At 42.5% G+C, this 23,257-nt stretch overlaps 1 protein-coding gene across 2 annotated transcripts in view; it reads left to right on the top strand.

The window, feature by feature from the left end:
- Positions 1-21,796, top strand: part of NFXL1 (nuclear transcription factor, X-box binding like 1) — a 149,926-nt gene extending 128,130 nt beyond the window's left edge. For both annotated transcript variants that reach the window (XM_077477531.1, XM_077477532.1), the window contains exons 21-23: positions 5,574-5,660; positions 9,520-9,573; positions 17,165-21,796. In XM_077477531.1, the coding sequence (XP_077333657.1) occupies positions 5,574-5,660; positions 9,520-9,573; positions 17,165-17,341 (318 nt within the window). In that variant the 3' untranslated portion in view covers positions 17,342-21,796. The remainder of the gene's footprint in view (positions 1-5,573; positions 5,661-9,519; positions 9,574-17,164) is intronic.
- The last annotated feature ends 1,461 nt before the right edge of the window (positions 21,797-23,257 follow it).

Genomic DNA, 23,257 nt, shown 5'->3' on the forward strand with positions numbered 1-23,257 from the left:
TTTTTCATTTCTGGCTGTATTCATAGCTTGCCATTGTTTGGCTCTTTTTTTTGTGATTCGCACTTTGCAGTTATTCTTCCATAGGTTTATTTTAATAGCTCATTTTCATTTCTTTGGAAAGAAAAAACAGCTTTATAGTACGTAGAACAATATGAAGTTTAAACGGTTTCCCAGAGCAGATCTGCTGTGTCCTGAGCAAGTAGTTTTTGGTATTCTCTAGTGTCTCCGTGGTTTGGTGCTTTGCCATAATATACAAAACAAAGAATCTAATGATGAGGAAGTGTACTAGACATTATAGGAAAGTGCAGGTCCGTTATGTGACAGGGTTAGCAAATTTTTACATTTTTTTTTTTTTTTTGTCTGATAGTATTCCAGTAATGTCAAAAAATACAGGAGCTTAATTTACATCTGTCTTTTATTAGGTAGTACAGCTACCGATTTATTTGCCATAATTTGAAAGGGGGAGGGGGGGTGGAGTTCCTAGTTAGTGTTACCCCCAAAGGTACTTGTTAAAGTGAATTCAGCAGCTAGATACACTGCTTTTAATTGCTAAAGTCTATAAGAATTAACATAATTTAGTTATAGTGACATTAAAGGTTGTTTTTTTTGTTTTGTTTTTAAACATACATGTTCTACTTACCCTGCTCTGTGCAGAGGGTTTGCACAGAGAAGCCCCAATCCTCCTCTTCTTGGGTCCCCTGTTGGCTTTCCAGGCCCCACCCCCTTTCCTAGTGCCACCATAGCAAGCAGCTTCCTAGTGGGCGTCCAAGCAGGCTTGCGGCTCTGCGTGCCAATTCACATATTGAGCGAGGCCCATCCCTACCCCACTCTCCTTATTTGCTCACTGGCTGTGATTGACAGTGGCAGGAACCAATGCCTGCTGCTGCTTTCTCAGCCAATGGGGAGAAAGAGAACTGGAAGAGCTGCTGCCCTCATGCACATCTCTGGATCAAGATGGGGCTTAGATAAGTATTTGGGGGGATGGGGGGCTGCTGCACATTTTCTTTTTTTTTTTTTTTTACCTTCAATGGATAGAATGCATGAAGGTAAAATGCTAGTGGAAAATAAAACATAGAGACATGACTGGGGGAATTTGCTTTGAATATCAACCACTGTCGGCATATGTACGTCGGCAGAAAGGCACAGCTGGGCAAAGTAATGTACCCGTACGTTACTTTGAAATCCCCGCCGTGCGCGCCGCAAGCTCCGTGACCGTACCCAGAGACTCGAACGCCGCAGGGATATTCGCGATCATGTCACAGAGCTCAAGAAAGGAGAGATGCTGATGTAAACAGCATTTCCCCGTTCTGCCTAATGACAGGACACTGATCGTCTTCTCCCTGTCATCGGAAGCAGCGATCAGTGTCCAGGTCACACAAGCCCATCCCCCAGTCCGTTAGAAACACTCCCTAGGACACACTTAACCCCTCCCTGCCCCCTAGTGGTTAACTCCTTCACTACCAGTGAAATTTTTACAGTAATCCATGCAATTTTAAAGCATTGATCGCTGTATTAATGCCAATGGTCCCAAAAATGTGTCAAAATTGTCTGATGTGTCCCCCATAATGTCGCAGTCACGATAAAAATCGCTGATCGCCGCTATTACTAGTAAACAAAAAAATTAATAAAAATGCCATAAAACTATCCCCTATTTTGTAGATGCTATAAATTTTGCACAAACCAATCAAAAAGCGCTTCTTGTGATTTTTTTTTTTTTTTTAGCAAAAATATTTAAAAGAATACATATCGGCCTAACCTGAGGAAAATTTTTTTTTTATATATATATATTTTTGGAGGATATTTATTATAGAAAAAAGTAAAAAAGAATGTGTTTTTTTTTTTTTTTAATAAATAAAAAACACAGGGGTGATCAAATACCACCAAAAGAATGTTCTATATGTGGGGAAAAAAAAGGACGCCAATTTTGTTTGGGAGCCAGGTCGCACGACCATACAATTGTCAGTTAAAGCGACAGTGTCGAATCACAAAAAGTGCTCTGGTCAGGAAGGGGATAAATCCTTCTGGGGCTGAAGTGGTTAAAAATTTATTGAATTGTGTTTTTGGTTTGTGGTGCTCAGATGCAGTGAAGATCCGCTCTAAGTAGCCCAGTTTCTTAAAAAAAAGCCAAAACCCACCAGCCACATTCCCTAATCCCCTCAATGCATACAGCTGGGCCTCTTTGCCCCCACCCATACTCGCCTCTTTTGATGGCTGCAGCTCACTGTGCTGTCTACAGTGGAGCCAGGAAAAATCTAGTGCTGGGCTGGCCGTACCTGCACACTAATGTCCTGTGTACTTGAGTGAAATGTTGCTCTGGGGCGACCACTTGTAAACAAACCAGCGTCATAGCTGGTTCCTCTCTTCCCTCTCTGTACTGATCGGTACAGTGTGAGTAAAGAGAGGAGAGATTAGGTGCAGCAGCGCTGTGGCCTGGATCTGTAGTGCCCACATCACTGATAGGTGACATTTCCAGCCTCACCCATCCATCCATCCCTAATCGGCAATACTCATCCATGCTCATCCATCCCTAATCAGCGATATTCGTCCATCAACCCATGCTCAGCGATACTCGTCCATCCATCCATCCATCCTCAGCGATACTCATCCATCTATCCATACTCAGCAAACTAATCCATGCTCAGCCATCTATTCTCAGCAATATTCATCCATCTATGCTCAGCCATCCCTTTCACCCCCATCTGTACTCGGCCGTACTCAGCCATACTCATTCATGCTCAGTCATCCCATCAGTACTCAGCCATCCCCATCCACGGCTCATACATCCCCATTCATGCTCATCCATGCCACATCAGTTCTCATCCATGCCACTAGAGTGCCTCATAAAAGTGTAATGCCACGTACACACGATCAGACTATCCGGCGGACTTTGTGTGCGGGCTCCGGCTGACTTTTTCTTTCCAAAAGTCCAGCGGACTTAGAAAGAAGTCTTGACTCAAAATTGTCCGCCGGACTCAGCAGTCCGGCGGGCAATCTGCCCGTCTGTGTGCTAGTCCACCGGACTTTTCAAATGAATGGACTTGCCCACACACGGTGTAAAGTCCGTTCATATTGAACGTGACTCCAGGTAGATGGGACTAGCGAAGGAAGTAATTGTCGCCACCTCCATCGGCGAGATTGACACCTCGTGAGCCCCGTCGCCTGGTATGGATTTTAAGGGGAACCCCTATGCCGATAAAATGGTGTGGGGGTCCCCCCAAAGTCCATACCAGACCCTTTATCCGAGCACGCAGCCCGGCCGGTCAGGAAAGGGGGCGGGGACGAGCAAGCACCCCCTCTCCAGAACCGTACCAGGCCGTGTGCCCTCAACATGGCCCCCCACCCTATGTGAGTATGGGGTACATCATACCCCTACCCATTCAACTGAGGGAAAAAGTGTTAATAAAAAAAACACAACACCGGTTTTTAAAGCAGCTCCGGGAGTCTTCTTCCGACTTCGGGGGTCTTCTCGCTGGGCTGCTCCGCTAACTTCTGCTCTTTCACCGATCCTTTTCTAGCGGAGGAGCCCGGCTTTCTCGTTTGTCGTCGTTGCAGACCGGGGGTCTTCTTCCGACTTCGGGGGTCTTGTCCCACTCTTCGGTTCTTCTGCTGGGCCTCTGCTATCTTCCAGCTCTTTTACTAGCGTTGGCCCGGTCTTCTCGTTTGTCGCTGTTGCCACCGCCACTGCCTTCTTCTTATTCTCTTCTTCCGATGTTGACACAACGTCTCTCTGGCCGTAATGCCAGGGACACGTTGCGAGGCGACTTATATAGGCATAAGGGGCGGGGTCATCGGGTGATGTCACATGGTGACCCCACCCCTTATGATGTCACAGTCCCATCATCACCCGGTGATCCCGCCCCTTATGCCTATATATGTCGGACTAGGAGAATCTATTTTGGGGTGTAATTTTTGGTATGTACATGCTATCTGTTAGAAATATTGTATAAATATTGTGAAAAAAATGCGTTTTCATTTTCTTTACACGTTTTCCAAAAACTTGTAGAAAAAAATGACATGTTCAAAAGACTCATGTTTCATAGATTATACATTGAATTGTTTTCTTTCCAAAATGGGGTCATTTTTGGGGCATTTCCATTGTCCTGGTGCTCCAGGGCTTTCAAAAGTGTCAGGTGTAATCAAGAAATGATGTGTAATTTATGCTCCAAGAACGCCTGATGGCGCTCCCTGCATATTGGGCCTCTATGTGGCTAGGCTGTGTAAAAGTCTCACACATGTGGTATTGCCATACTCAGAAAGAGTAGTAGAATGTGTTTTGGGGTGGGATTTGTGGTATGCATATGCTGTGTGTGAGAAAATACCTGCTAATATAACAATTTTGTGAAAAAGAAAAAAAATCTTGATTTTGCAAAGAATTGTGGGAAAAAAATTACAACTTCAAAAAAACTCACCATGCCTCTTACTAAATACCTTGGAATATCTACTTTCCAAAAAGGGGTAATTTGGGGGGTATTTGTACTTTTCTGGCATGTTAGGGTCTCAAGAAATGAGCTAGGCTGTCAGTGCTTCAGGTGTGATACATTTTCAGAGATTGGCACCATAGCTTGCGGACTCTATAACTTTCACAAAGCCCAAATAATATACACCGATTTGGGTTATTTTTGCCAAAGATATGTAGCAGTATAAATTTTTGGCCCAAGTTTATGAAGAAAAATCACAAATGTTTTAACAGAAATTAACTGAATTTTCAGTATTTTTTCCGTTTATAGCGCAACAAATAACCCAGAGGTGATTAATAATACCACCAAAATAAAGCTCTATTTGTGTGGGGGAAAAAGGACAAAAAATGTATGTAGGTACAGTTTTGCATGACTAATTGTCATTCAAAATGAGGGGTTTAAGTGCCCAGTGGTCAAGTGGTTAATGAAGCTTGGAGAAAATGTAGTCTTTTTCCAGCAGCTCTAGATCTCCATGTAGCAGATTTCACTCAATGTACTGGAAGTAGCACCTTTTTTTTCCCATTACCGTTAGCGGCTGTAGTAGACCCACAAATCAAGGACACATTTTCCTCTGATCTTGTTAGCCTCCTGGTGACCCCAGTCTTATTTACCTAGTTTTTCATCATGAACTGTCCACAGCCTGTGCTTATGCTGTGTACAACCTCTTTCATGTGGCATTAGATCTAAGGATTATTGTTGCAACAGAGCGATCCTTTTCCCAAGAACACTTGGTATTTTAGTTTATTTCCCCACCTCATTCTGGCATTCATTTGTTTGGCCATAGCACTGGATGTCAGCGCTCCCAAATAGCTACATAAAGGAAGATCTGCAATATGTTAATGTGTCTCAAGGCTTTTTTAAGGACACCAGGCTAAAGGCATAAATTACTTAGAACTCCATAGAGCTGACAAGAGCCCAGTGTAGTCTACGCTTTGCATACATTAATTTGATCCTTTCTTTTTATATTTAGCAATTTTTCATATTTCAATTATGATTAACAGAATTTTACATGTAAGGATGTTAGATATTTCATCTGCGTGCTTCCTTATAGCTGCTTGATATAATGACCTTCCTGAACTGCTGATCAAAACCTTGTTCTCCTTTCTCCATTTGTAGGAGTTCCCGTGTAACACTGCACGTGAGGGTCATGTTTCACTGGAGTGTGATTTGCATTGTTTAGAACTGAAGAAAAAAGCTGTAGAGGTAAATCCTTGCATATTTTACAAGATACCTTTTATGTGGTTTGAGTTAGATCAGGAGCATGTGTGAGGAGCTCTTGTAGATATGCCCCCATAGGATTGAACATCTTTGCTCCCACCGCCAGCTGTAACTTGGATCATGTTATCCTTGTTCTAGGCCAGGCACATCAAACCGTTGTATTTGGGTCTCATGTGCTCCCCTTTCTCCTTTGTGCTCTAAAGCCAATTTAGTAACTGATTAGTTAAAATCTAACACTAAACATACTCTGACAAAGTCCAAGCCTAATCTATCTAACCCTGTAAAGAAAAGATATCTATATTTTCCTATTCTTTCCTATGCTGAGCTGTCAGTGGTGGCTGCTGTGTAGAGTAGGGACAGCGGACAACGGATGCCCTATAGCAGGGGTAGGCAACCTCGGTCCTCCAGCTGTGGTGAAATCACAAATCCCATCATGCCTCTGCATTTTAGGAGTCACACCTGTTATTGTCCGGCTCTTGGAATGTCTCATGGTACTTGTAGTTTCAAAACAGCTGGAGGCCGAGGTTGCCTACCCCTGCCCTATAGTAAGTTTATGGGTGACATTGTTTCTCAGGCGTTTCCTGGCCATTGTCGACTTTCTCTCTCTACACAGATGCTGCTGCTGGAGACAGGACCTGACCTTCAGACTAGGTAGAATAGCAATCTTTTCTTTACAGGGTTAGATGGATTAGGCTTAGACTGTGGCTGAGAGCAAGTTTAGCTTTTTGATTAAACTTCCACTTTAAATGGAGCTAACATAAAGATTCTCTTTATGACGAAAGTACTCACATGGGTATATTGATGGGTAGGTAATTGCTCCTCATCCCTTAGGATATATGGGACTTTAATGGTGTCATCCAAAATCAGTCACACAAATTGTTCAATAAAATGTATAATTATTACAAATATGTATACAAACATTGTTACATCATTCAAAGAGAAAGATCCATAGCATATGAGTCTCTGATGACTTGTCCTCCTTAGTTTGTCATATGCCATACATAAATACTTTTGACTATGTCTCTGTATAATTAACTGCTGTGTCCCATGCGCGTGGCACAGGAAGATGCCACAATGGGACATTCCAGTTAAATACTATTTTTTTGGCATACATAATGTAATCTTTTTATATCCTGTATATTTGCTGTATATTTGGTTTTGAAATTTGCTGTTTATATTTTTGCAGTTGAAAATAATTTCTTGCACTTTATGAAAGTTAAAAAAAAAAGTTAAAGTAATCACATACATAATATTGCTTACCAAATAATATTACAGCTAGGTTCATTATGTTTGGGCCAATGCTTCCCAGACCATTGGTACATTTTGTGCCACTTTCAGTCAAACACCACCAATGCATACCATCAATGTATGTGGTAGCTCAAAGGGATAGTTGTTGATTGGCCCTGTACCGATCACATGCAACCTCCCAAAAAAACTCTCTAGCAATACACACCAAACTGAGCATGTGCAGAGTGCCTCCAAGGCTATGTACTATCAGGAGATGGATTGGGGACAGTAAAGGAAGGGGAGGATCAGCGAAGACAGAATCAAACATTCTTTTTACACAAAGTGGGGGATTAACACCTTAGTTTCCACAGTGCGTATAACAAGCATGCTTTACTGCATATACAGACTTATCTGGGTTTAGTAATACTCTAAGAAAAAGAGAAAATTACCATGCACACTGAATACTCTTTCATTGACAGACTTGCAAAGAAGTTTGAGTTTAATCCCGGTCCCTTAAGAGTCATTTAAGGATGGCTAAATGTGTCTGCGATTTATTATCATTACCAAAACATATTGACGCAGATTGGTTTCCATTCCTCTTTCCTCGACAAAGAGCAGCTAGACTTAGTCACAGATTAAATTAAAACAGAAAAAAATGGTCACCACACAGGCTTTCCTTTTTTTCTGAGTGATAATCAAGATAGATTAATCATTAAGTAAATGTGATAAAGTATCACGCAGATCGACATGTTTTTCTCACTTGAGGACCTGAGGATGCATACAGCTTGGATCTGCGTATTCTCACTGGTGGAAATAAAAAGAGAACGTCCAATACCCTCCTGGGATAGGCAAGCAATGTGCTAAGGTTAATGTTGGAAGATTGGGGTATTGGCATATTGGGAGTATTGTCAAAGTGTGATAATAGTGGGAGGGGCTTAAAAGAGCATAGCTAAATAAAATCCCATTATACTCAAGACATATTCCATAGTCCCTTTACTCACAAAATATGCTTTAATGGCAGAGTCACAAGCAAGAATGTAACAGAGGAGTATAAATCCCAGCACACTAATTTTAATAAAATAAAATTGTTCCATACATGCACTATATTAACAAAAGTAGGGTTGTACCGATACTAATATTGGTCCAGATACCGAGTATTTGCAGGAGTGCTTGTACTCATGCAAATAGTCCTGATTCCTAGTCCGATACCTGGATAATCGGTGCGGTGGGAGGGGGTGAAGTTATGATCGCTGATCTCCCTGTGTGACTTTCAATAAAGCAGCTGAAAGCCACGTAGGGGAGAGGCGGAGAAGCACAACAGGAGATTGGTGATTATAACTTCCCCTATGCCACACCAATTGTTCCTGAGTGTCCCCTGTATCCTTCACCGTCTCTCCCTCTGTGTTCCTCCGTGCGCTCCTCTGGTCCTCTCCCCTGTCCTCCTTTGCTCCCCCTCCGGGCTCTCCTGCGGTCCGCACCCCCTCCGTGCACTCGTCCAGTCTCCCTCCTGTCTCTCCAGAACACAGTGAGTGGAATTTATCAGCTTCTGTCTTCAATTCAATCAAGTTTTAAAAATGAAAGCTAGAAGCCGATTGGTTGCCATGCACAGCTGCTCCAAATTCTGTCTTCTGTTTTTATGATTTAGTGCCTATAATGCAGGGGTCAGGAGTACGTAACATGCAGGCCACTTTACAGAGTACAATCAAAATTACCCCTCTTCCAGTAGAAATCACCCCCCCCCCCCCAAGTACAGATCTTCCCTTATGTCCTTATCCCCCTCCTAGCCTACTTCTTTCAGGACAGACCCTTCCAATACAAAGCCCTTAAAAAAGAGCACAGATGCCTCCCCCAAACACAGACCCCTAAGTACTGACTTCCCTCCCAGCAGAGGTTTATTTTCCCAACATAGACCCCTCAGTAGAATGGACCCCCCAGCACAAGCACCTCAGCACAGACTGACCCTCCCCCAGCATGAAGTTAACAATGCCCCCCTTGTACAGACCCCCACGCGCACACACACACGCTCCATTCCCTCCCCTCAGTAGTAGAGACCCCCCACCTCTTCTCCCCAATACAGACAACGCCTTCCCTTCCACAGTACAGATCTCTCAGTAAAGACACACCTCATCTCCACCCCCGAATAGCAGAACCCCACCCCCCACCCCTTCCTAGCACAAACTACAGACAACCCCCCTGCCCCTGCATTACAGAACTTCTCAGTACAGGAACCTTATATTCCCCCTCCCTCTGCAGAATCTGTAGTACAGGTTAACTCCCCACCTTCACCCCCTTTTCCCAACTCGCTGGATGACCAGCTGCAGCTGATTATTGTAAAGCACACAGTTATAACGTAGCCCAACAGGTCCTTTGTTTCAGTGTTTCTCCCGGCTGTCCCCTCACTTCCTCCTGTGGCCACTACTGTGTGCAGTGTACATATGTGCTGTGCTAAGCAGGCTCTTCATATACACAAGCAAAATCCTGGCTCTTATTAGCAGTCTGATTCTGGGGTTGGCAGTCCGTTACCAACTCACAGGCCAACACCCAAAGCAAGCTGCACCGACCTTGGTACACCGCTGGTTATGTTCTTCTTTTTTAAATAGTTATATATTTTTTGCAGATGAAAGAAAAGGAAGAGAAAGCAGCAAATGAGGAAGAGAAACGAAAGCAGCAGGTAATACTACTACTAACGACATTATATTATTATTTGTGTTCTACACCGAAAAGAACATTTGCAGGTGCCATTTCCAGGCTTCTATCTCCTTTTTATTATGCACTTACCGTATATACTCGAGTATAAGCCGAGATTTTCAGCCTCTTTTTTGAGGCTGAAAGTGCCCCCCTCGGCTTATACTCGAGTCATCGCTGTCTGCCCGCTCGATCAGCGTGTCGAGCAGACAGACAGCGGCCATTCTATAATTCAAAAGCCGCGCCTCCGGCTCCGCCTTCGCCTGTGATAGGCGGAACACTGAATTTCCCAGCAGCCTGTGTTCCGCCTATCACGGACATCGTATCATCCTCGTACTACGGACGAGGATGATACGATGTCCGTGATAGGCGGAACACAGGCTGCTGGGAAATTCAGTGTTCCGCCTATCACAGGCGAAGGCGGAGGCGCGGCTTTTGAATTTTACAATGGCCGCCGAGGCGCCGACGAAGAGGGCACGGGACGGAGGCAAGGCACGGCACGGGACGGGACGGAGGCAAGGCAAGGCAAGGCACGGCACGGGACGGAGGCAAGGAGGCAAGGCACGGGACGGAGGCTCGGGACAAAGGCTCGGGACACAGGTAGGCTGGACACACACACACACACACACACACACACACACACACACACACACACACGGATGGAGACACACACACACACAGGGATGGATGGATACACACACAGGGATGGATGGATGGATGGAGACACACACACACAGGGATGGATGGATGGAGACACACACACACAGGGATGGATGGATGGATGGATGGAGACACACACACACAGGGATGGATGGATGGATGGACACACACACACACACAGGGATGGATGGACGGACACACAGGGATGGACGGACACACAGGGATGGACGGACACACAGGGATGGACGGACACACAGGGATGGACGGACACACACACAGGGATGGACAGGCATGTCTCACCCTCGGCTTATACACGAGTCAATAAGTTTGCCAGTTTTTTTGGGGGTAAATTGGGGGCCTCGGCTTATATTCGGGTCGGCCTATACTCGAGTATATACGGTATTAGGTAAGACCTGATGTATCCCAATGAGCTGGTACGTTCCCAGCAAGGCGACTTACATAGGACTGCCTGCTGATTTCACAGGTGCCGATAGATATCCCGATTGTCAGCCATTTCTTTAAAAAATTATGGTGGTGTGGTAATCATTTTATGTCTATGGGTGTATCAGTGCCAAAGTTCACATAGACTTGTCTTTGATGTTCTCAAACAATTTGACATAACTGGCTCATTGCAGTCAGCTAAGTGTTATTCCAGCAGCCATTGTTATACGTACATATAGGGGTCCATTTACAGGCAAAATGTAATTTAAAAAAAATGAAGCAACACCTGTATCGTACAGTTTGGAAAAGTGTGAAGAAACAAAACTATAGGTACTGCCTATAGTAACTAGGCTTGTGTTCAAACCTGTACTAGAAAACACACAAAAAAAGCAAACATTTGGTTGTTATGGGTAACCACGTAAAGTGAAACCTCAGCCAAACAACTTGGTACACAGTTGAAATATCTTTGTGTCCTTTGGCCTGCCAAAATATTGTACATAGACCTCTATGTGCTATGGCAGAATTGCAGCTTCCTGTGTCACTTGCCTGGCCATGAAAGAACAGCATAGTGCAGAGGTTCTCCCTGGGCTATCCTCCTGCAAGCTACCTAAAGACCTTTTGCTGTTCTTCCTGCCTTGAGGACAGATCAGGAAATGAGGAGGTCTCTCCAAAGAAGAGGAAACCTCTTAGATGTCGTTGGAAGATTTCCCCTCTACTCCTATTTCAGTAACCATGCAAAAGCTTGGTTTTTCCCCTCCTTTTCAGTACTGGTGACATTGGTTGTTAGGGCAAATAGAAGGGGTCCAGCACAGACAAAGACATGGAAAGCAAAAACAATTATGGGGATTCTAACCCTTCCAAAATGTATCCCCCAAAAAAAAATATTGCATGTTTTTTTTTTCAGGCAATACTTACAGATCAATTGTGCGTACATACCTGAAAGACTTTCTCCCCTGTGTGTGTGTGTGTGTGTGTTTTTTTTTTTTTTAAAACACATTGGGGTTTATTTACTAAAACCGGAGAGTGCAAAATATGGTGCAGCTGTGCACGGTAGTAGAAAGAAATTTAGTAATTGTGTCGATAAAGAAGAGTGATAAATTATCAAAAAAGCACCTGGCAATCATACAACAGAACACTTTGTAAAAACATGAAAAAATTTAAAAATTGCCACGCTATTAAATTGTGAGAAATATGTAAATCAATATGAAATTAATAAATAATGGTGATCGGTCCATAAAGTGTCCAAAACAAATGAAGAAATCCTTGAAGTCGTATCTCAGAGGATAATAGATAACAAAACACCCAAAGTGCACCTTCCACTGTGATGATAAAAGATGTGCCCTTACCGGATAAGTAGACTCCGTTATTGGAGCCTAGTAAGACATAGATTCACACATCATGGAGCATCTATCCACTGGACGTAAACGAGAATGGTGTTGAAGCCAACCTTGCTGGTTTCTCCCCCCCCCCCCCCCCCCATGGATGTGATTTAAAAGAAGAGAAAATCGCCACATAGTGCAAAACAGTGATGGTATATTGAAGATTTCTACAAGTCCAACAAAACATGGATCTAATGGCCATACGCTTATAATCTTCAGCTTGGCAAATATGTGGTTCTGCCAGGGTCTCTCCCCGGTCTACATATGTTTAGGTATTGTGCCAGCTGTGCGTTGAAGTCAATTGGTTTCTAACCTCAACTTTTTCAGTTAAGCTTTTTTCAAAATCACCTGGAAGCAGATTGGTTTCTATGCAGAGCCACACCAGATTTTGCACTCTCTGGTTTTAGTAAATGAATACCACCATCTTGCAGAAACATTTTATTTCTCCTCTGAGCTGATGAAGGGAAGTGATATAATTTTTCCCTTACAAAAAGTAATCTAAACCAACTGCAACTGGGTGTGTATTAAGGTGGTTTAGCCACCACATCTTTTACTCTTTTCTATGCAAACTTATCTAAAACCAGTGGATAGCTATCCAGCCAGAGCTTCAGATATACGTTGATTTTAATATACTTTAGTCTCTTTGCAGTCAAACCTCTCTGCTATTAATAATCTATATTTGCAGCTGCTTTCCACCGCCAGCAGCTCCGCCTCAGATCATCTCAAGCATTAGATTCTTTTAAGGGGTCCGTAACCTAAATCCCTCACATGCACAGTTTACAGTAGTTTTTACCCCTATGGGAATCTAATGGCACTGCTGATCTGACAAAAGGAGGAGTTTAGGTGGTAATGCATGCAATGGTGAGCGGCTGTAAATTCAGGTAAAACTTTGCTTGCTCGCCAGCTGCTCAACTCCTGCTGTGTGGCCTGCTTCTTAACAGGCCACTGACTGCTACTGGGCTGGGTGGACCAGTAAAGCTCATACCAGCTGTAATAGAGATCGCTTAGGGTTGCATGCATGCATGTTTTTTCTCAAATACGTTGCAGTGATTGCATTTAAAAAGGGCAAGTTTAGTTCTGCTTTAAGACAACATATTTCATAGACAGTGTAAAATGAATGTAACACAAACCATATTTCAGGCGAATGGAGGTTTTGTTGTTTTCAGGTTGTCAGCGTTGGGGGTAGCAAGCCAGCACGCTGTGTACAATATACCCATCATCCTAGGCTACACTTTGTTCTCCACAAGCCTGCTAAGAGTTTTGAAAGATTTCTGGTATAGCTGGATTTCATTTGTGGCCTGGGGAAGTGCTGTCACACGCCTATTATCTCCCAGCATGGAGTACAGCACAATAAGTAATTCACAAGGAATGTGATAAAGTCAACACGTTTAAAACTGTTTTGTATTGAATTGTTTTAATGTTTATTGAACTGAACCGCTCAGCCTCAGTGGGGTGTTGGTTATTTGCTACATCGCTCTCATAATGTGTTGATGCTGCTGCCTCGTGATCCTGTAAAAAGCCCCCCTGGGCAGGCCCCTCCACCACCCCCCTGGACAGGCCCCTCTACCACCCCCCTGGACAGGCCCCTCCAACACCACGGAAGTTGCTAGAGCTGATACAATGTCCTTTTTTTGGTGATTGCTACCTACTTTTTAGTCTTGCATATTCACACATTGCATTCTTGTTACATTGTGTCTCATTCACTGACCTGAAACAAGTGACCACATATGAAGTTAGAACTCCTGATTTGTGTTCTGCCTATTTCCTTTAAGTATTTAATCCTATGGATCGCCATGATGGCTTGGCAGCAAGCATTCTCGGAGAGGCCATCAATGTGATGGTTCTTGTGTTTATCTCAGGACAGTATTACAGTGCTGTATTTCACAGTATTTAGTAGAGGACATTTAGGTGGCGTTTGTGCCCTTTATTTCAGTTTGACTAGTTATCCTGTCTCAATAATATGCAACTACCTTTTACCATCAAATATACAGTAATTCTAAGCAGTGAAAAATGATTTTGGTTGCAGACTTTAAATGTTACCTCTGATTGTACAGCTGGTAAGTTTTTTATTTATTTTTTGCAAAAGGTGATATTTCTTTTACAAAGGTTTTTATTAGTATTAATTAACAAGTTTACATTCCAATACAATAGGCTTTCATACAAATAACAGTTCAGGTGTTTCACAGTATAGTAGTTATTAAAGCAGGCTGTTGCCAGGCGATTCCAACATTATCTGTGTCCGGGTAAACCCGGGCTTTCACATGACTGCAACAGAAGCATGTCGTGCAATACAGTAACAGCCCATAGTAATCATCTACTGTTAATTGGTAAGACAAAAGAAAGAAGGAGAGAAGAAGATGTATAATGAGTCAAGAGAAGATTAAAAGAGGTTGTTGAATGAGAAGCAGGGGAGGAGTAGTGAGGGTCAATTGAGAGAAGGAAGGGGGGTCGAGGAAGAGAGAGGGGAGGGAGGGAAGAGAATGGGTCACAGGGTGTGCACCTTCGGTCCCTACATTTATAATATAGCGACATCGAATCTAGGAGAATAATGATATGCAATCCAGGGCTGCCAGACACGTAGGAACTTGGCATGAGTGTCAGAAAGAACAGAAGACAATTTTTCATTGACCATAACATCATTCAGTCGGTTCTTGACTGCCTCGAAACTCAGGGCTGGGGTTCTCCATACTCTGGCTATTGTCAACTTAGTTGCAGTAAAGAGATGTTGCGCCAATTGGCGCTCTGGGCGTAACAGCGCAGTGATTGGTTTGTCAAGGAGTGCCTCAAACGGATCCTTTTTAAGATTTACGCGAAGTAGGCTACGGAGCAAAACGTATACCCTGACCCATAGTCTGCACACCCGCGGGCACGTCCACCAAATATGGGCCATAGTGCCTTCTTGGGCACATTCCAAAGAGGGGAACAGGTTGGGACAAAGCGAGCCAGGCGCGTCGGGGTATAATACCACCGGTATAACACCTTATATGCATTTTCCAGAATCACTACGTTGCGCGAGCAGTTGGATATGTCTAGGGTCATTGCCTGCCAATCCTCCGGGTCCAGCTTCTTCCCTAACTCTCTCTCCCACTGCAAATGGTAAGACCGCACTGGAGGTCTCCTCTTAGAAACCAAAGCTGAGTATATCATAGATATCAGACCAGGGGAGTGGGGCCTGGATCTGCAGATGCTCTCAAACGGTGTCAACCTGTATGGGGCGTCCTGAGATTTAATGAGGCTCTGGAGGAAATGACGGATCTGTAGATACCTGAAATATTCTCGTAGAGGTATATCATGTGACGAGCGTAAAACATCATATGTTAAGATTTTAGTGGGAGTAAGCAAGGAGTGTATGTCGCAGAAGCCATTCATGGTCCACCACTTGAATTGCGCTGAGTCATTAAGGCCTGGAGGGAAAAGTGGGCAACGTAAAAGTCACAACAGCGGGAGATGGGGAGAAGCCAGCCCCGCCGAGTACTTCACCGAGTCCCAAACTCGTAGCGTATGAATCATACAAGGCCCTGTAATCTTAGGGCGATGTATAGGTGGGAGCCATGGTAATGAAGAGATTGGGACGGGGTCAGTCTCAAGCAGATCAATAGTCGCCCATAGCGGGAGTTGATACGTCTCGTGGAGGTGAGCGAGCGGAGCAATGGTAGCAGCCACGTAGTAGTCTCTTATATTCGGGACCGAGAGGCCCCCATTATTTTTGTTGGCGAACAGGATTTGTTTAGCAAAAGGTGATATTTATTTTAATAGAACTGAAATGACTAGAATCTTGACAGTAAGTGTGATGTATAGAGACACCACCATTATGACAGCCCAGTATGTGATAAAGGTGGAAAACAGCCTCAACCCATCCCATGCCACGCCCTAACAAATTTCATCATGCCCCAAGGTGGGGGGAAAAAAAACGCATCCGGAGCATGGCTTGGGAGGAACAGAGAGGCTGAGGCAGTTTTCCTCCTTGATCACATACTGGGCTGTCGGAAGTGTGGCATCTTTACATCACTCATGCTGTCAAGATTCTTGAATGAGCATCTTGGATGCCGGCACGCACATTGTGTGGATCACCGGCGTGGTACACATCGGTGCTTTGACCAGGTTCAGACCAGGGAAAGCTCAGTTTGGAACATGGAGGCTGAGATTATTTTCTATTTAAGATATGCACCCAGGATGATGATGGCCATCAAGCGCTAAATATATGCTGATGAATAGTTAGTGCGGTATCTAATCTGTATGTGTCTGAATCATGTTATTGAGTATTATGGTTTGCATCTGCCTAAGAACTATTTTGTGCATGAATAGTAACACACTGTGCCTTTGGCCACTGAGTACAGAGGTGATCTGACAATCTCATTTCCAATAGCATAGTGTTTCCCAAACTGCCATTTCTAGGGTAACACTGCCGTGGCTATGATCATGTGAGAGCATCATCTGTGATTCTGCAACCTTTCATATTTCAGTTACAGGAAGGGCAGAGGAGTTTATTTCTGTATGTGTCCTTTTGAGGAGATTCCCTTCACTTCTATGAGCTCTCTTATGCCCCGTACACATGATCGGAAATTCCGCCAGCATAAGTCCGATGTGAGCTTTTGATCGAAATTTCCGACCCTGTGTATGCTCCATCAGACTTTTGCTGGCGGAATTCCTGCCAGCAAAAGATTGAGAGCAGGATCTCAATTTTTCAGTCGGAAAAAGTTCTGATCGGAAATTTCCGATCGTCTGTACCAATTCTGATGCGCAAAATTCCTGCGCATGCTTGGAAACAATTCACCGCATGTTCTAAAGAATTGAACTTGATTCTCTCGGCTCGTCGTAGTGTTGTATGTCGCTGCGTTCTTGATGGTCGAAAGTTCAGAGAACTTTTGCGTGACCGTGTGTATGCAAGCCAAGCTTGAGCGAAAAATCTTGGATGGTTTTTCGGACGGAAATTCCGCTCGTGTGTACGGGGCATAAAGATGTAAAGGAAATCTCCCCAGGCAGGTACACAGCAGTAAAAAAAAAAGAGGTTCTAACCCTTCTCCCTTCAATCCAAACAATATGTTAACTGTACAATTTGCATTGCAATTTACCTTTTGTGAATGTTCCCTTTCATAGGCTGAATTAGAAGCATTTGAAAACCGCTTGAAAGGAAAACGGAAAAAGAACAGGAAGAAGGATGAAATGGAGATGCAGCCATCCAACTGGCAGAAATATAAGAACTATATCTTAATGCCTGTCTGTGGCGTTGTTCTTGCTGTATTTACACTGTATCTGACTCAAGTTAATATATGACATTTTACATTTACTACAAAGTGAGAATGTCATCTTCCAATTTCTTTACTCACTACATTGAATACTGTATTGAACAAGTATTGTGCAAAATGAAAAATACATTGAGATATTGTCTTTTTTACATATTTCAATATTGAGTCATAATATACACATATTCTTACTACTTTAAGAGTTTCATGGGCTTCTTGGCTCAGATGAAAACGTGCCTTGCTTAAGGCTAAATAATACATAAAAGCAATGTTCTTTCTTGAAACAGGTGCATGTGTCCATGTTGCACCGTTCTTAATGTTTTGTCAGACACCGACCAATCATAACGTAAATGTGAATTGTATATTGGACAGCTTTTGCATGTTTAAAGAAGATGGTTCAATGGAAGAAAAATAATTTGTATCTGAATGAAGAAAAGAATATATTGTTCTGAGATAAAATGGCTATAAGGGGATGTATATGTAGATCATTGAATTTGAGCCCCCACTACCCTCATATTCAGCATCCTCAGTTTGAAAATAAGTAAAACACATTAGTTTTGTTGCTAAAAAGCATACTATTACAAATATATATATTTTAAACCCTGCTTGAGCTCCAGAAAGCTCACATTAGTGGCAAAAATATCTGCATAGACACATATATGCAGCCCCATGCTTATAGAGATACCTGGCTTAAAGCAAACCTGTCCCTGCAAGGTGAAAAGAAGCCATTCAGATGAAGACTAAGCCTTCTGGACCTGATCTGTATCATGCAACTTCTAAATCCGCTGCTGCTGAGCTTCCCTATAACCACATGCACATGCAACATTCAATGTCCTGTATTTAAACATATCTCTAGCACATCCCACAGGGACAGAAGATCATCACTCAGTAGGCTGCTGCATATTACATAGGATTACATGTAGGATGTGGTGGGGATGTTCCTCATTGTTGACTTTTGAAAATCCAGAATTTTTGTAAAGAAGGCACACCTTTTCTGGGTGCTCTTGTCAAATAATTTGTCACGATGGGCATTGTTGAAAGGGTAACGTAACACAAAACAAAAATGTAATATATATTGTGTCCTACTAGTCCCTAGATGTAGTGGCTAAATTCATTTTCTAAGGACATTTTCAACATGAACATAAAATCCATGTTGGTTCTGTCAGAAATAGTGTACTTTGTGACCTTAACCAAGCTTTTTTTGTTCTGTAACTACTAATCCTATCAGCCCTGAAAAATACATATTTGAAGTCCTATCATAGATACAGTGGTGGAGTGACTGTAATCACCCAAGGACAAGAAGTGTGTAGTTTGTGGTATCACCAGTTGAAAACAAAAGGGTAAAAATTGAAAAAAAAAAGGAAACAAAGCTCCCTATCTCAGGACTGCTGAGCTGCAATAGAATACATTTTTGTCTTTGGATTTAGATTTCTTTAAAGTGTCAAAAACAGTTTTGTTAATTTTTTTTAGGCATTTCGATCACATGTGGGTTTAGTCAAAGCATATGTAAACCCCTACCTTTTTAAACAACCCATTCAGTTTAAAATGGGTAAAATACGTGTTTGTATATGTATAAAATATATACTTTTTTCTTTTCTTTTCTTTCTTTCTTCTATCAGCTGCATAAGGGACTTTGAGAGATGAGGATGGAGAAACAGCAGTACACTGACCATCCCAGTAAATGGGGGGGGGGGGGGGGGTGTCGCACAAGTCTGATCATTGGAGGACAGGTAGGCTGTTTTCTCAAAACAGTCAGAAAACTGACACTTTGGCATGGATGCGCTCCCCTGCCTAGCAGGGTCAGTTTAAAGTATTTGCTATTAAAGCAGTGGGACTGGCAGGATAACCAAGTATTTCACACAAAGGAAGCAATATAAAGAGAACAAAATATGTTTAACATGGTATAACGGATACATATCAGGAATATGAAATGTTGGGGTAACATACTGTTTAGTGTTTGCCCTGTTTATTGGTACAGTATATTGGTTACTGTACAACGAATGTCTTAATTCAATAAAGTCGCTGTTTACTCTATACTAGGGGCATTTAAAAATAGTGATAGACCTTTGGTATTATGTCAGATAGTTGTTTGTAGCCATAATTCTAATGGGAGGCATTACTATCAGTTTTTGTGGTAATAATTGTGCTGATTATCTGTTAAATCATTGTTGTCTGTGTAGCTGCCTATAAAATGACTAGCTTTGGTCTTTCTTTATTTTGTTAATGGAAAATACTAATACTTGTGTCTAGAGGTCGACCGATATATCGGCCGATATTTACCGTTTTTTAATTAATTGGCATCGGCCGATTGTGCTGATAAAAAGCCGATTTAGAACTACAGCGGGACTTTGAAATGACTTCTGTAATAGAAGTCAGTGTAAGTTGCCTGAGTCCTCATAGAAAGGTCTTTCCTCCTCTCTGGGCAGGCTGCCAAGAAAAGAACAAAAAGATACAATGTTTACACTTGAATGAAAGAAGTCATCTCAGTATTTAGAAGTTCTCAGTTTAACCATTTAAAGACTAAATCTTTTCTGACACTTGTTGCTTACAAGTAAAAATCCTGTATTTTCTGCCAGAAAATCACTTAGACCCCCCAAAAATTATATATATTTTTTTAGCAGAGATCCTAGGGAATAAAATAGCGGTTGTTGCAATATTTTATGTCACACGGCATTTGCACAGAGGTCTTTCAAATGCATTTTTTGGGGGAAAAAATACACCATTTAAAAAATAAAAATTAAATAAAAACAGTAAAGTTAGCCCATTTATTTTTTTTCGTCCAAAAGTTTTGACTACCTGTTTTTATTTAATATATAGTTTTTTTTTTTTTTTTTTTTTTTTTTTAATCTAAATCATACATACAAGTAAACTAATTGGAGGTTTGTTTTGTTTAATAAATGTTTAAATGTAAGAAATTTTCTGTATCACTTATGAAGGCCGCTTTCACACTGGAGCGGGCAGGCGTTGATGGTAAAACGCAAGTTTTAGCGGCTCTTTACCATCATTTTAGCGGTGCTATTTGGCTGCTAGTGGGGCACATATAACCCAGCTAGCGGCCAAGGAAGAGGTTAAATGCGCTCATGAAGCACTGCTGCCAAATCGCTTTGCATGCGCTTCGGCAGTGGTGCCCATTCATATCAATGGGCAGGAGTGGTGGAGGAGCGGTATACACCACTCCAAACGTGCTGCTTGCAGGACTTTTTTTTTAAGATCCTGCCAGCGCATCGCCTCAGTGTGAAAGCACTCTGTCTTTCACACAGACTGCAGGGGAGCCATTTTGCAGGCACTTTACAGGCGCTATTTTTAGCCCAAAAGCGCCTGAAAAACGCCCCAGTGGGAAAGGTGTGTTAGATCAAGGGGGATTGGAAAAAAATAAATAAATAAAATAAAATCGGCCTAACATATCGGCCCAAAAAAATCCGCATCATATATCGGCTATCGGCCGCCATGATTTCTAAATATCGGCATCGGCCAGAGAAAAAAACCATATCGGTCGACCTCTACTTGTGTCACACTAGTTATCCATAGTTGTCTCCCACTGTCCTGCAGTCAGATACGTATTGTATCCAGCCACAGCAGTGGTTTAGATCAGAGGTCTCCAAACTGGGGCCAGATGCAGCCCTTGGAGCACTATTCCCCCCACTGACACCAACAATGGGGTACTATTTCTTCCACTAATAACGATGATGGGGTACTATTACACCCACTAATACCAATTATAGGGCACAACTCCTTTTCCTCCTGACCACAAACCCTGAGGCCAAGTTCATTCTCACTGGTGCTGGGCCTGGCACATTTTCTACCCTCATTGGCCACAATCCAAGCCCCCCTAAAGTCTGAAGGACAGTAAAGTGGTCCTTTTTAAAAGTTTGGAGATCCCTGGCTTATAGGTACAATCCAGTCCAGTCAATGCTACTTTTAAACAGACTTGTGACCTACCTACCAGAGTGGGCCTACTTTGCACCCCAGTATTCTGCTGCTGATTATGCCAGCCATCTGTCCTTATAAACAGAAGCTAGTGTGATGATCAGATCAAAGTGGCTTCTATTCAAATAGGAATATTAGGAAAGTAGGATGTGAGCTATTTTGATTTCCCCTTTCTTCCAATTTTTTCTCAGTGGCTTTTGACCCTGGAGGGGGAATGTCCTTTCTAGCATAATAATCAGCGATCTCCATGTGAACATTATTGTTTATATTGCCTCCCAAACAAACATGAAATGTACAAGTACCCTAAGAAACACATTTGTATACACATGTTCTTTATCTTAATAAACATTTTAGTACATTTTGTTTGCTAGTTTAATAATACATTTAATTGTTTTTTAATATGGGGGTGGGTGACTGGAAAGAAAAAATGAAACGTATGCCTGATGTAGTCACGTTTTCTGTTTAGACCATTGCGTACTGAATGCTGGAATTTTGAATTTATTCAACAGCTGCCTGTAACGACATAAATCTGTTATGATAAAATAAACTATTCAATATACATGCTAGCCTTTGCTTTTTTTTTAAATTATTACTAGGATTAAGTTAATTGCATCGTCACCAACCTCCTAACCAGCATCCTTCGACTGAAAAATCGAAGTAGCTGGATGGAAAAGCTTCAGTCGAGCAATAGCTGCATCATATCGGATCCAACCACTCTTCAATATTCTGATGGCCACTGATACCAGCTGTCAGAATACAAGAGGTACTGAGGGAGATTCATCTATGGATGAAGGAATGGATGGAAGGCGTGAATGGAGGAATCTGTCAGATTTTTTTCATTCAGCCCACAGACATCACTAGGCAAAAGGCATCACTAGTCACCCAATATATTTGTTGGTCTCGGCTATATGTTTATATTCCTTTTAATAAATGTGTAACTCCAGTTTTGTTAAAGTAAAAACCATCCTCTGTAGGTGATCTGTATTGATTGCTATGTCTTTGTGAACATCATTGCAGATGTATCTTTCTCTGTTCTAAAGAAGGGGCAGATTTTAGAATCGGAGGGTCATTCTTTATTATCACCACTTGGACAAATCTCAGCATTCTAATGGGGAAAGCTGCAGTGTCTGAATCCTTTTAGAAGAGGACAGGCCTTTAAGAAGTTTCACACTAAAACCCCCATAGCAGGGTATGCCTAAAATGTATGTGTATCATAGTGCAGACTGAGAAAAGCAGTGAAGCTATCTTTAATTTTGTGTTTGGGCGGTTTTAGAAAATTAATAATTGCATTTGAATACCGTATTTTTCGTTCCATAAGATGCACTCAACCCCCCCCTGTGGCAGAAGAGAGGAGGACAGACATCCCAAGTCTCTTGCGAGCCAGACGATCTCCCGGCTGGGCCTGTCACTCAGCCACAGACAGAAGACAGAGCAGCCCGAGCGGCCGAATGGAGTATGGCCGAGGCGGCCGCTCGGGTTTGCTCGGTCTTCTGTCTGAGTGACAGGCGAATGTGATGACAGCTCGCCAGGGAATGCCGGTCTGTGCAAAGTGGAGGATTGTAACAAAGTCCCACCTCCTAGATAGATGGAACACTGATCCAATGATACATTGAATCAGTGACTGGTATCATAGGCGGGACTTTTTTTACAGAGGGTGCTGGGATATTCAAATCCATGACAGAGCTCTGTGTGGTAAGGCTGCATTTGATGGGCACAGGTCAGGCTGCATTTGATGGGCACAGGTCAGGCTGCATTTGATGGGCACAGGTCAGGCTGAATTTCATGGGCACTGGTTAGGCTACATTTCACAGGACTGGTAAATATTTTAGTACACCATTTGGTTCAGAATATTTTTTTACTTGTTTTCCCCCTCTAAAACCGTCTTATGTAGTGAAAAATACAGTAATTATACAAATAGCTTTTGTAGCATTATATATGTTCTAATAATTTTTTAAACGAGTTTCTTTCCTTTTAGCATTACAAGACACAGGTGTACAAAGTGAAGAACGAACATTTTGTA

Source organism: Lithobates pipiens, unplaced genomic scaffold (assembly GCF_037356315.1).
Source record: "Lithobates pipiens isolate NorthernLeopardFrog02 unplaced genomic scaffold, aLitPip1_a1.2 Scaffold_13, whole genome shotgun sequence".
In the NCBI taxonomy this organism is placed as follows: Eukaryota; Metazoa; Chordata; class Amphibia; order Anura; family Ranidae; genus Lithobates; species Lithobates pipiens.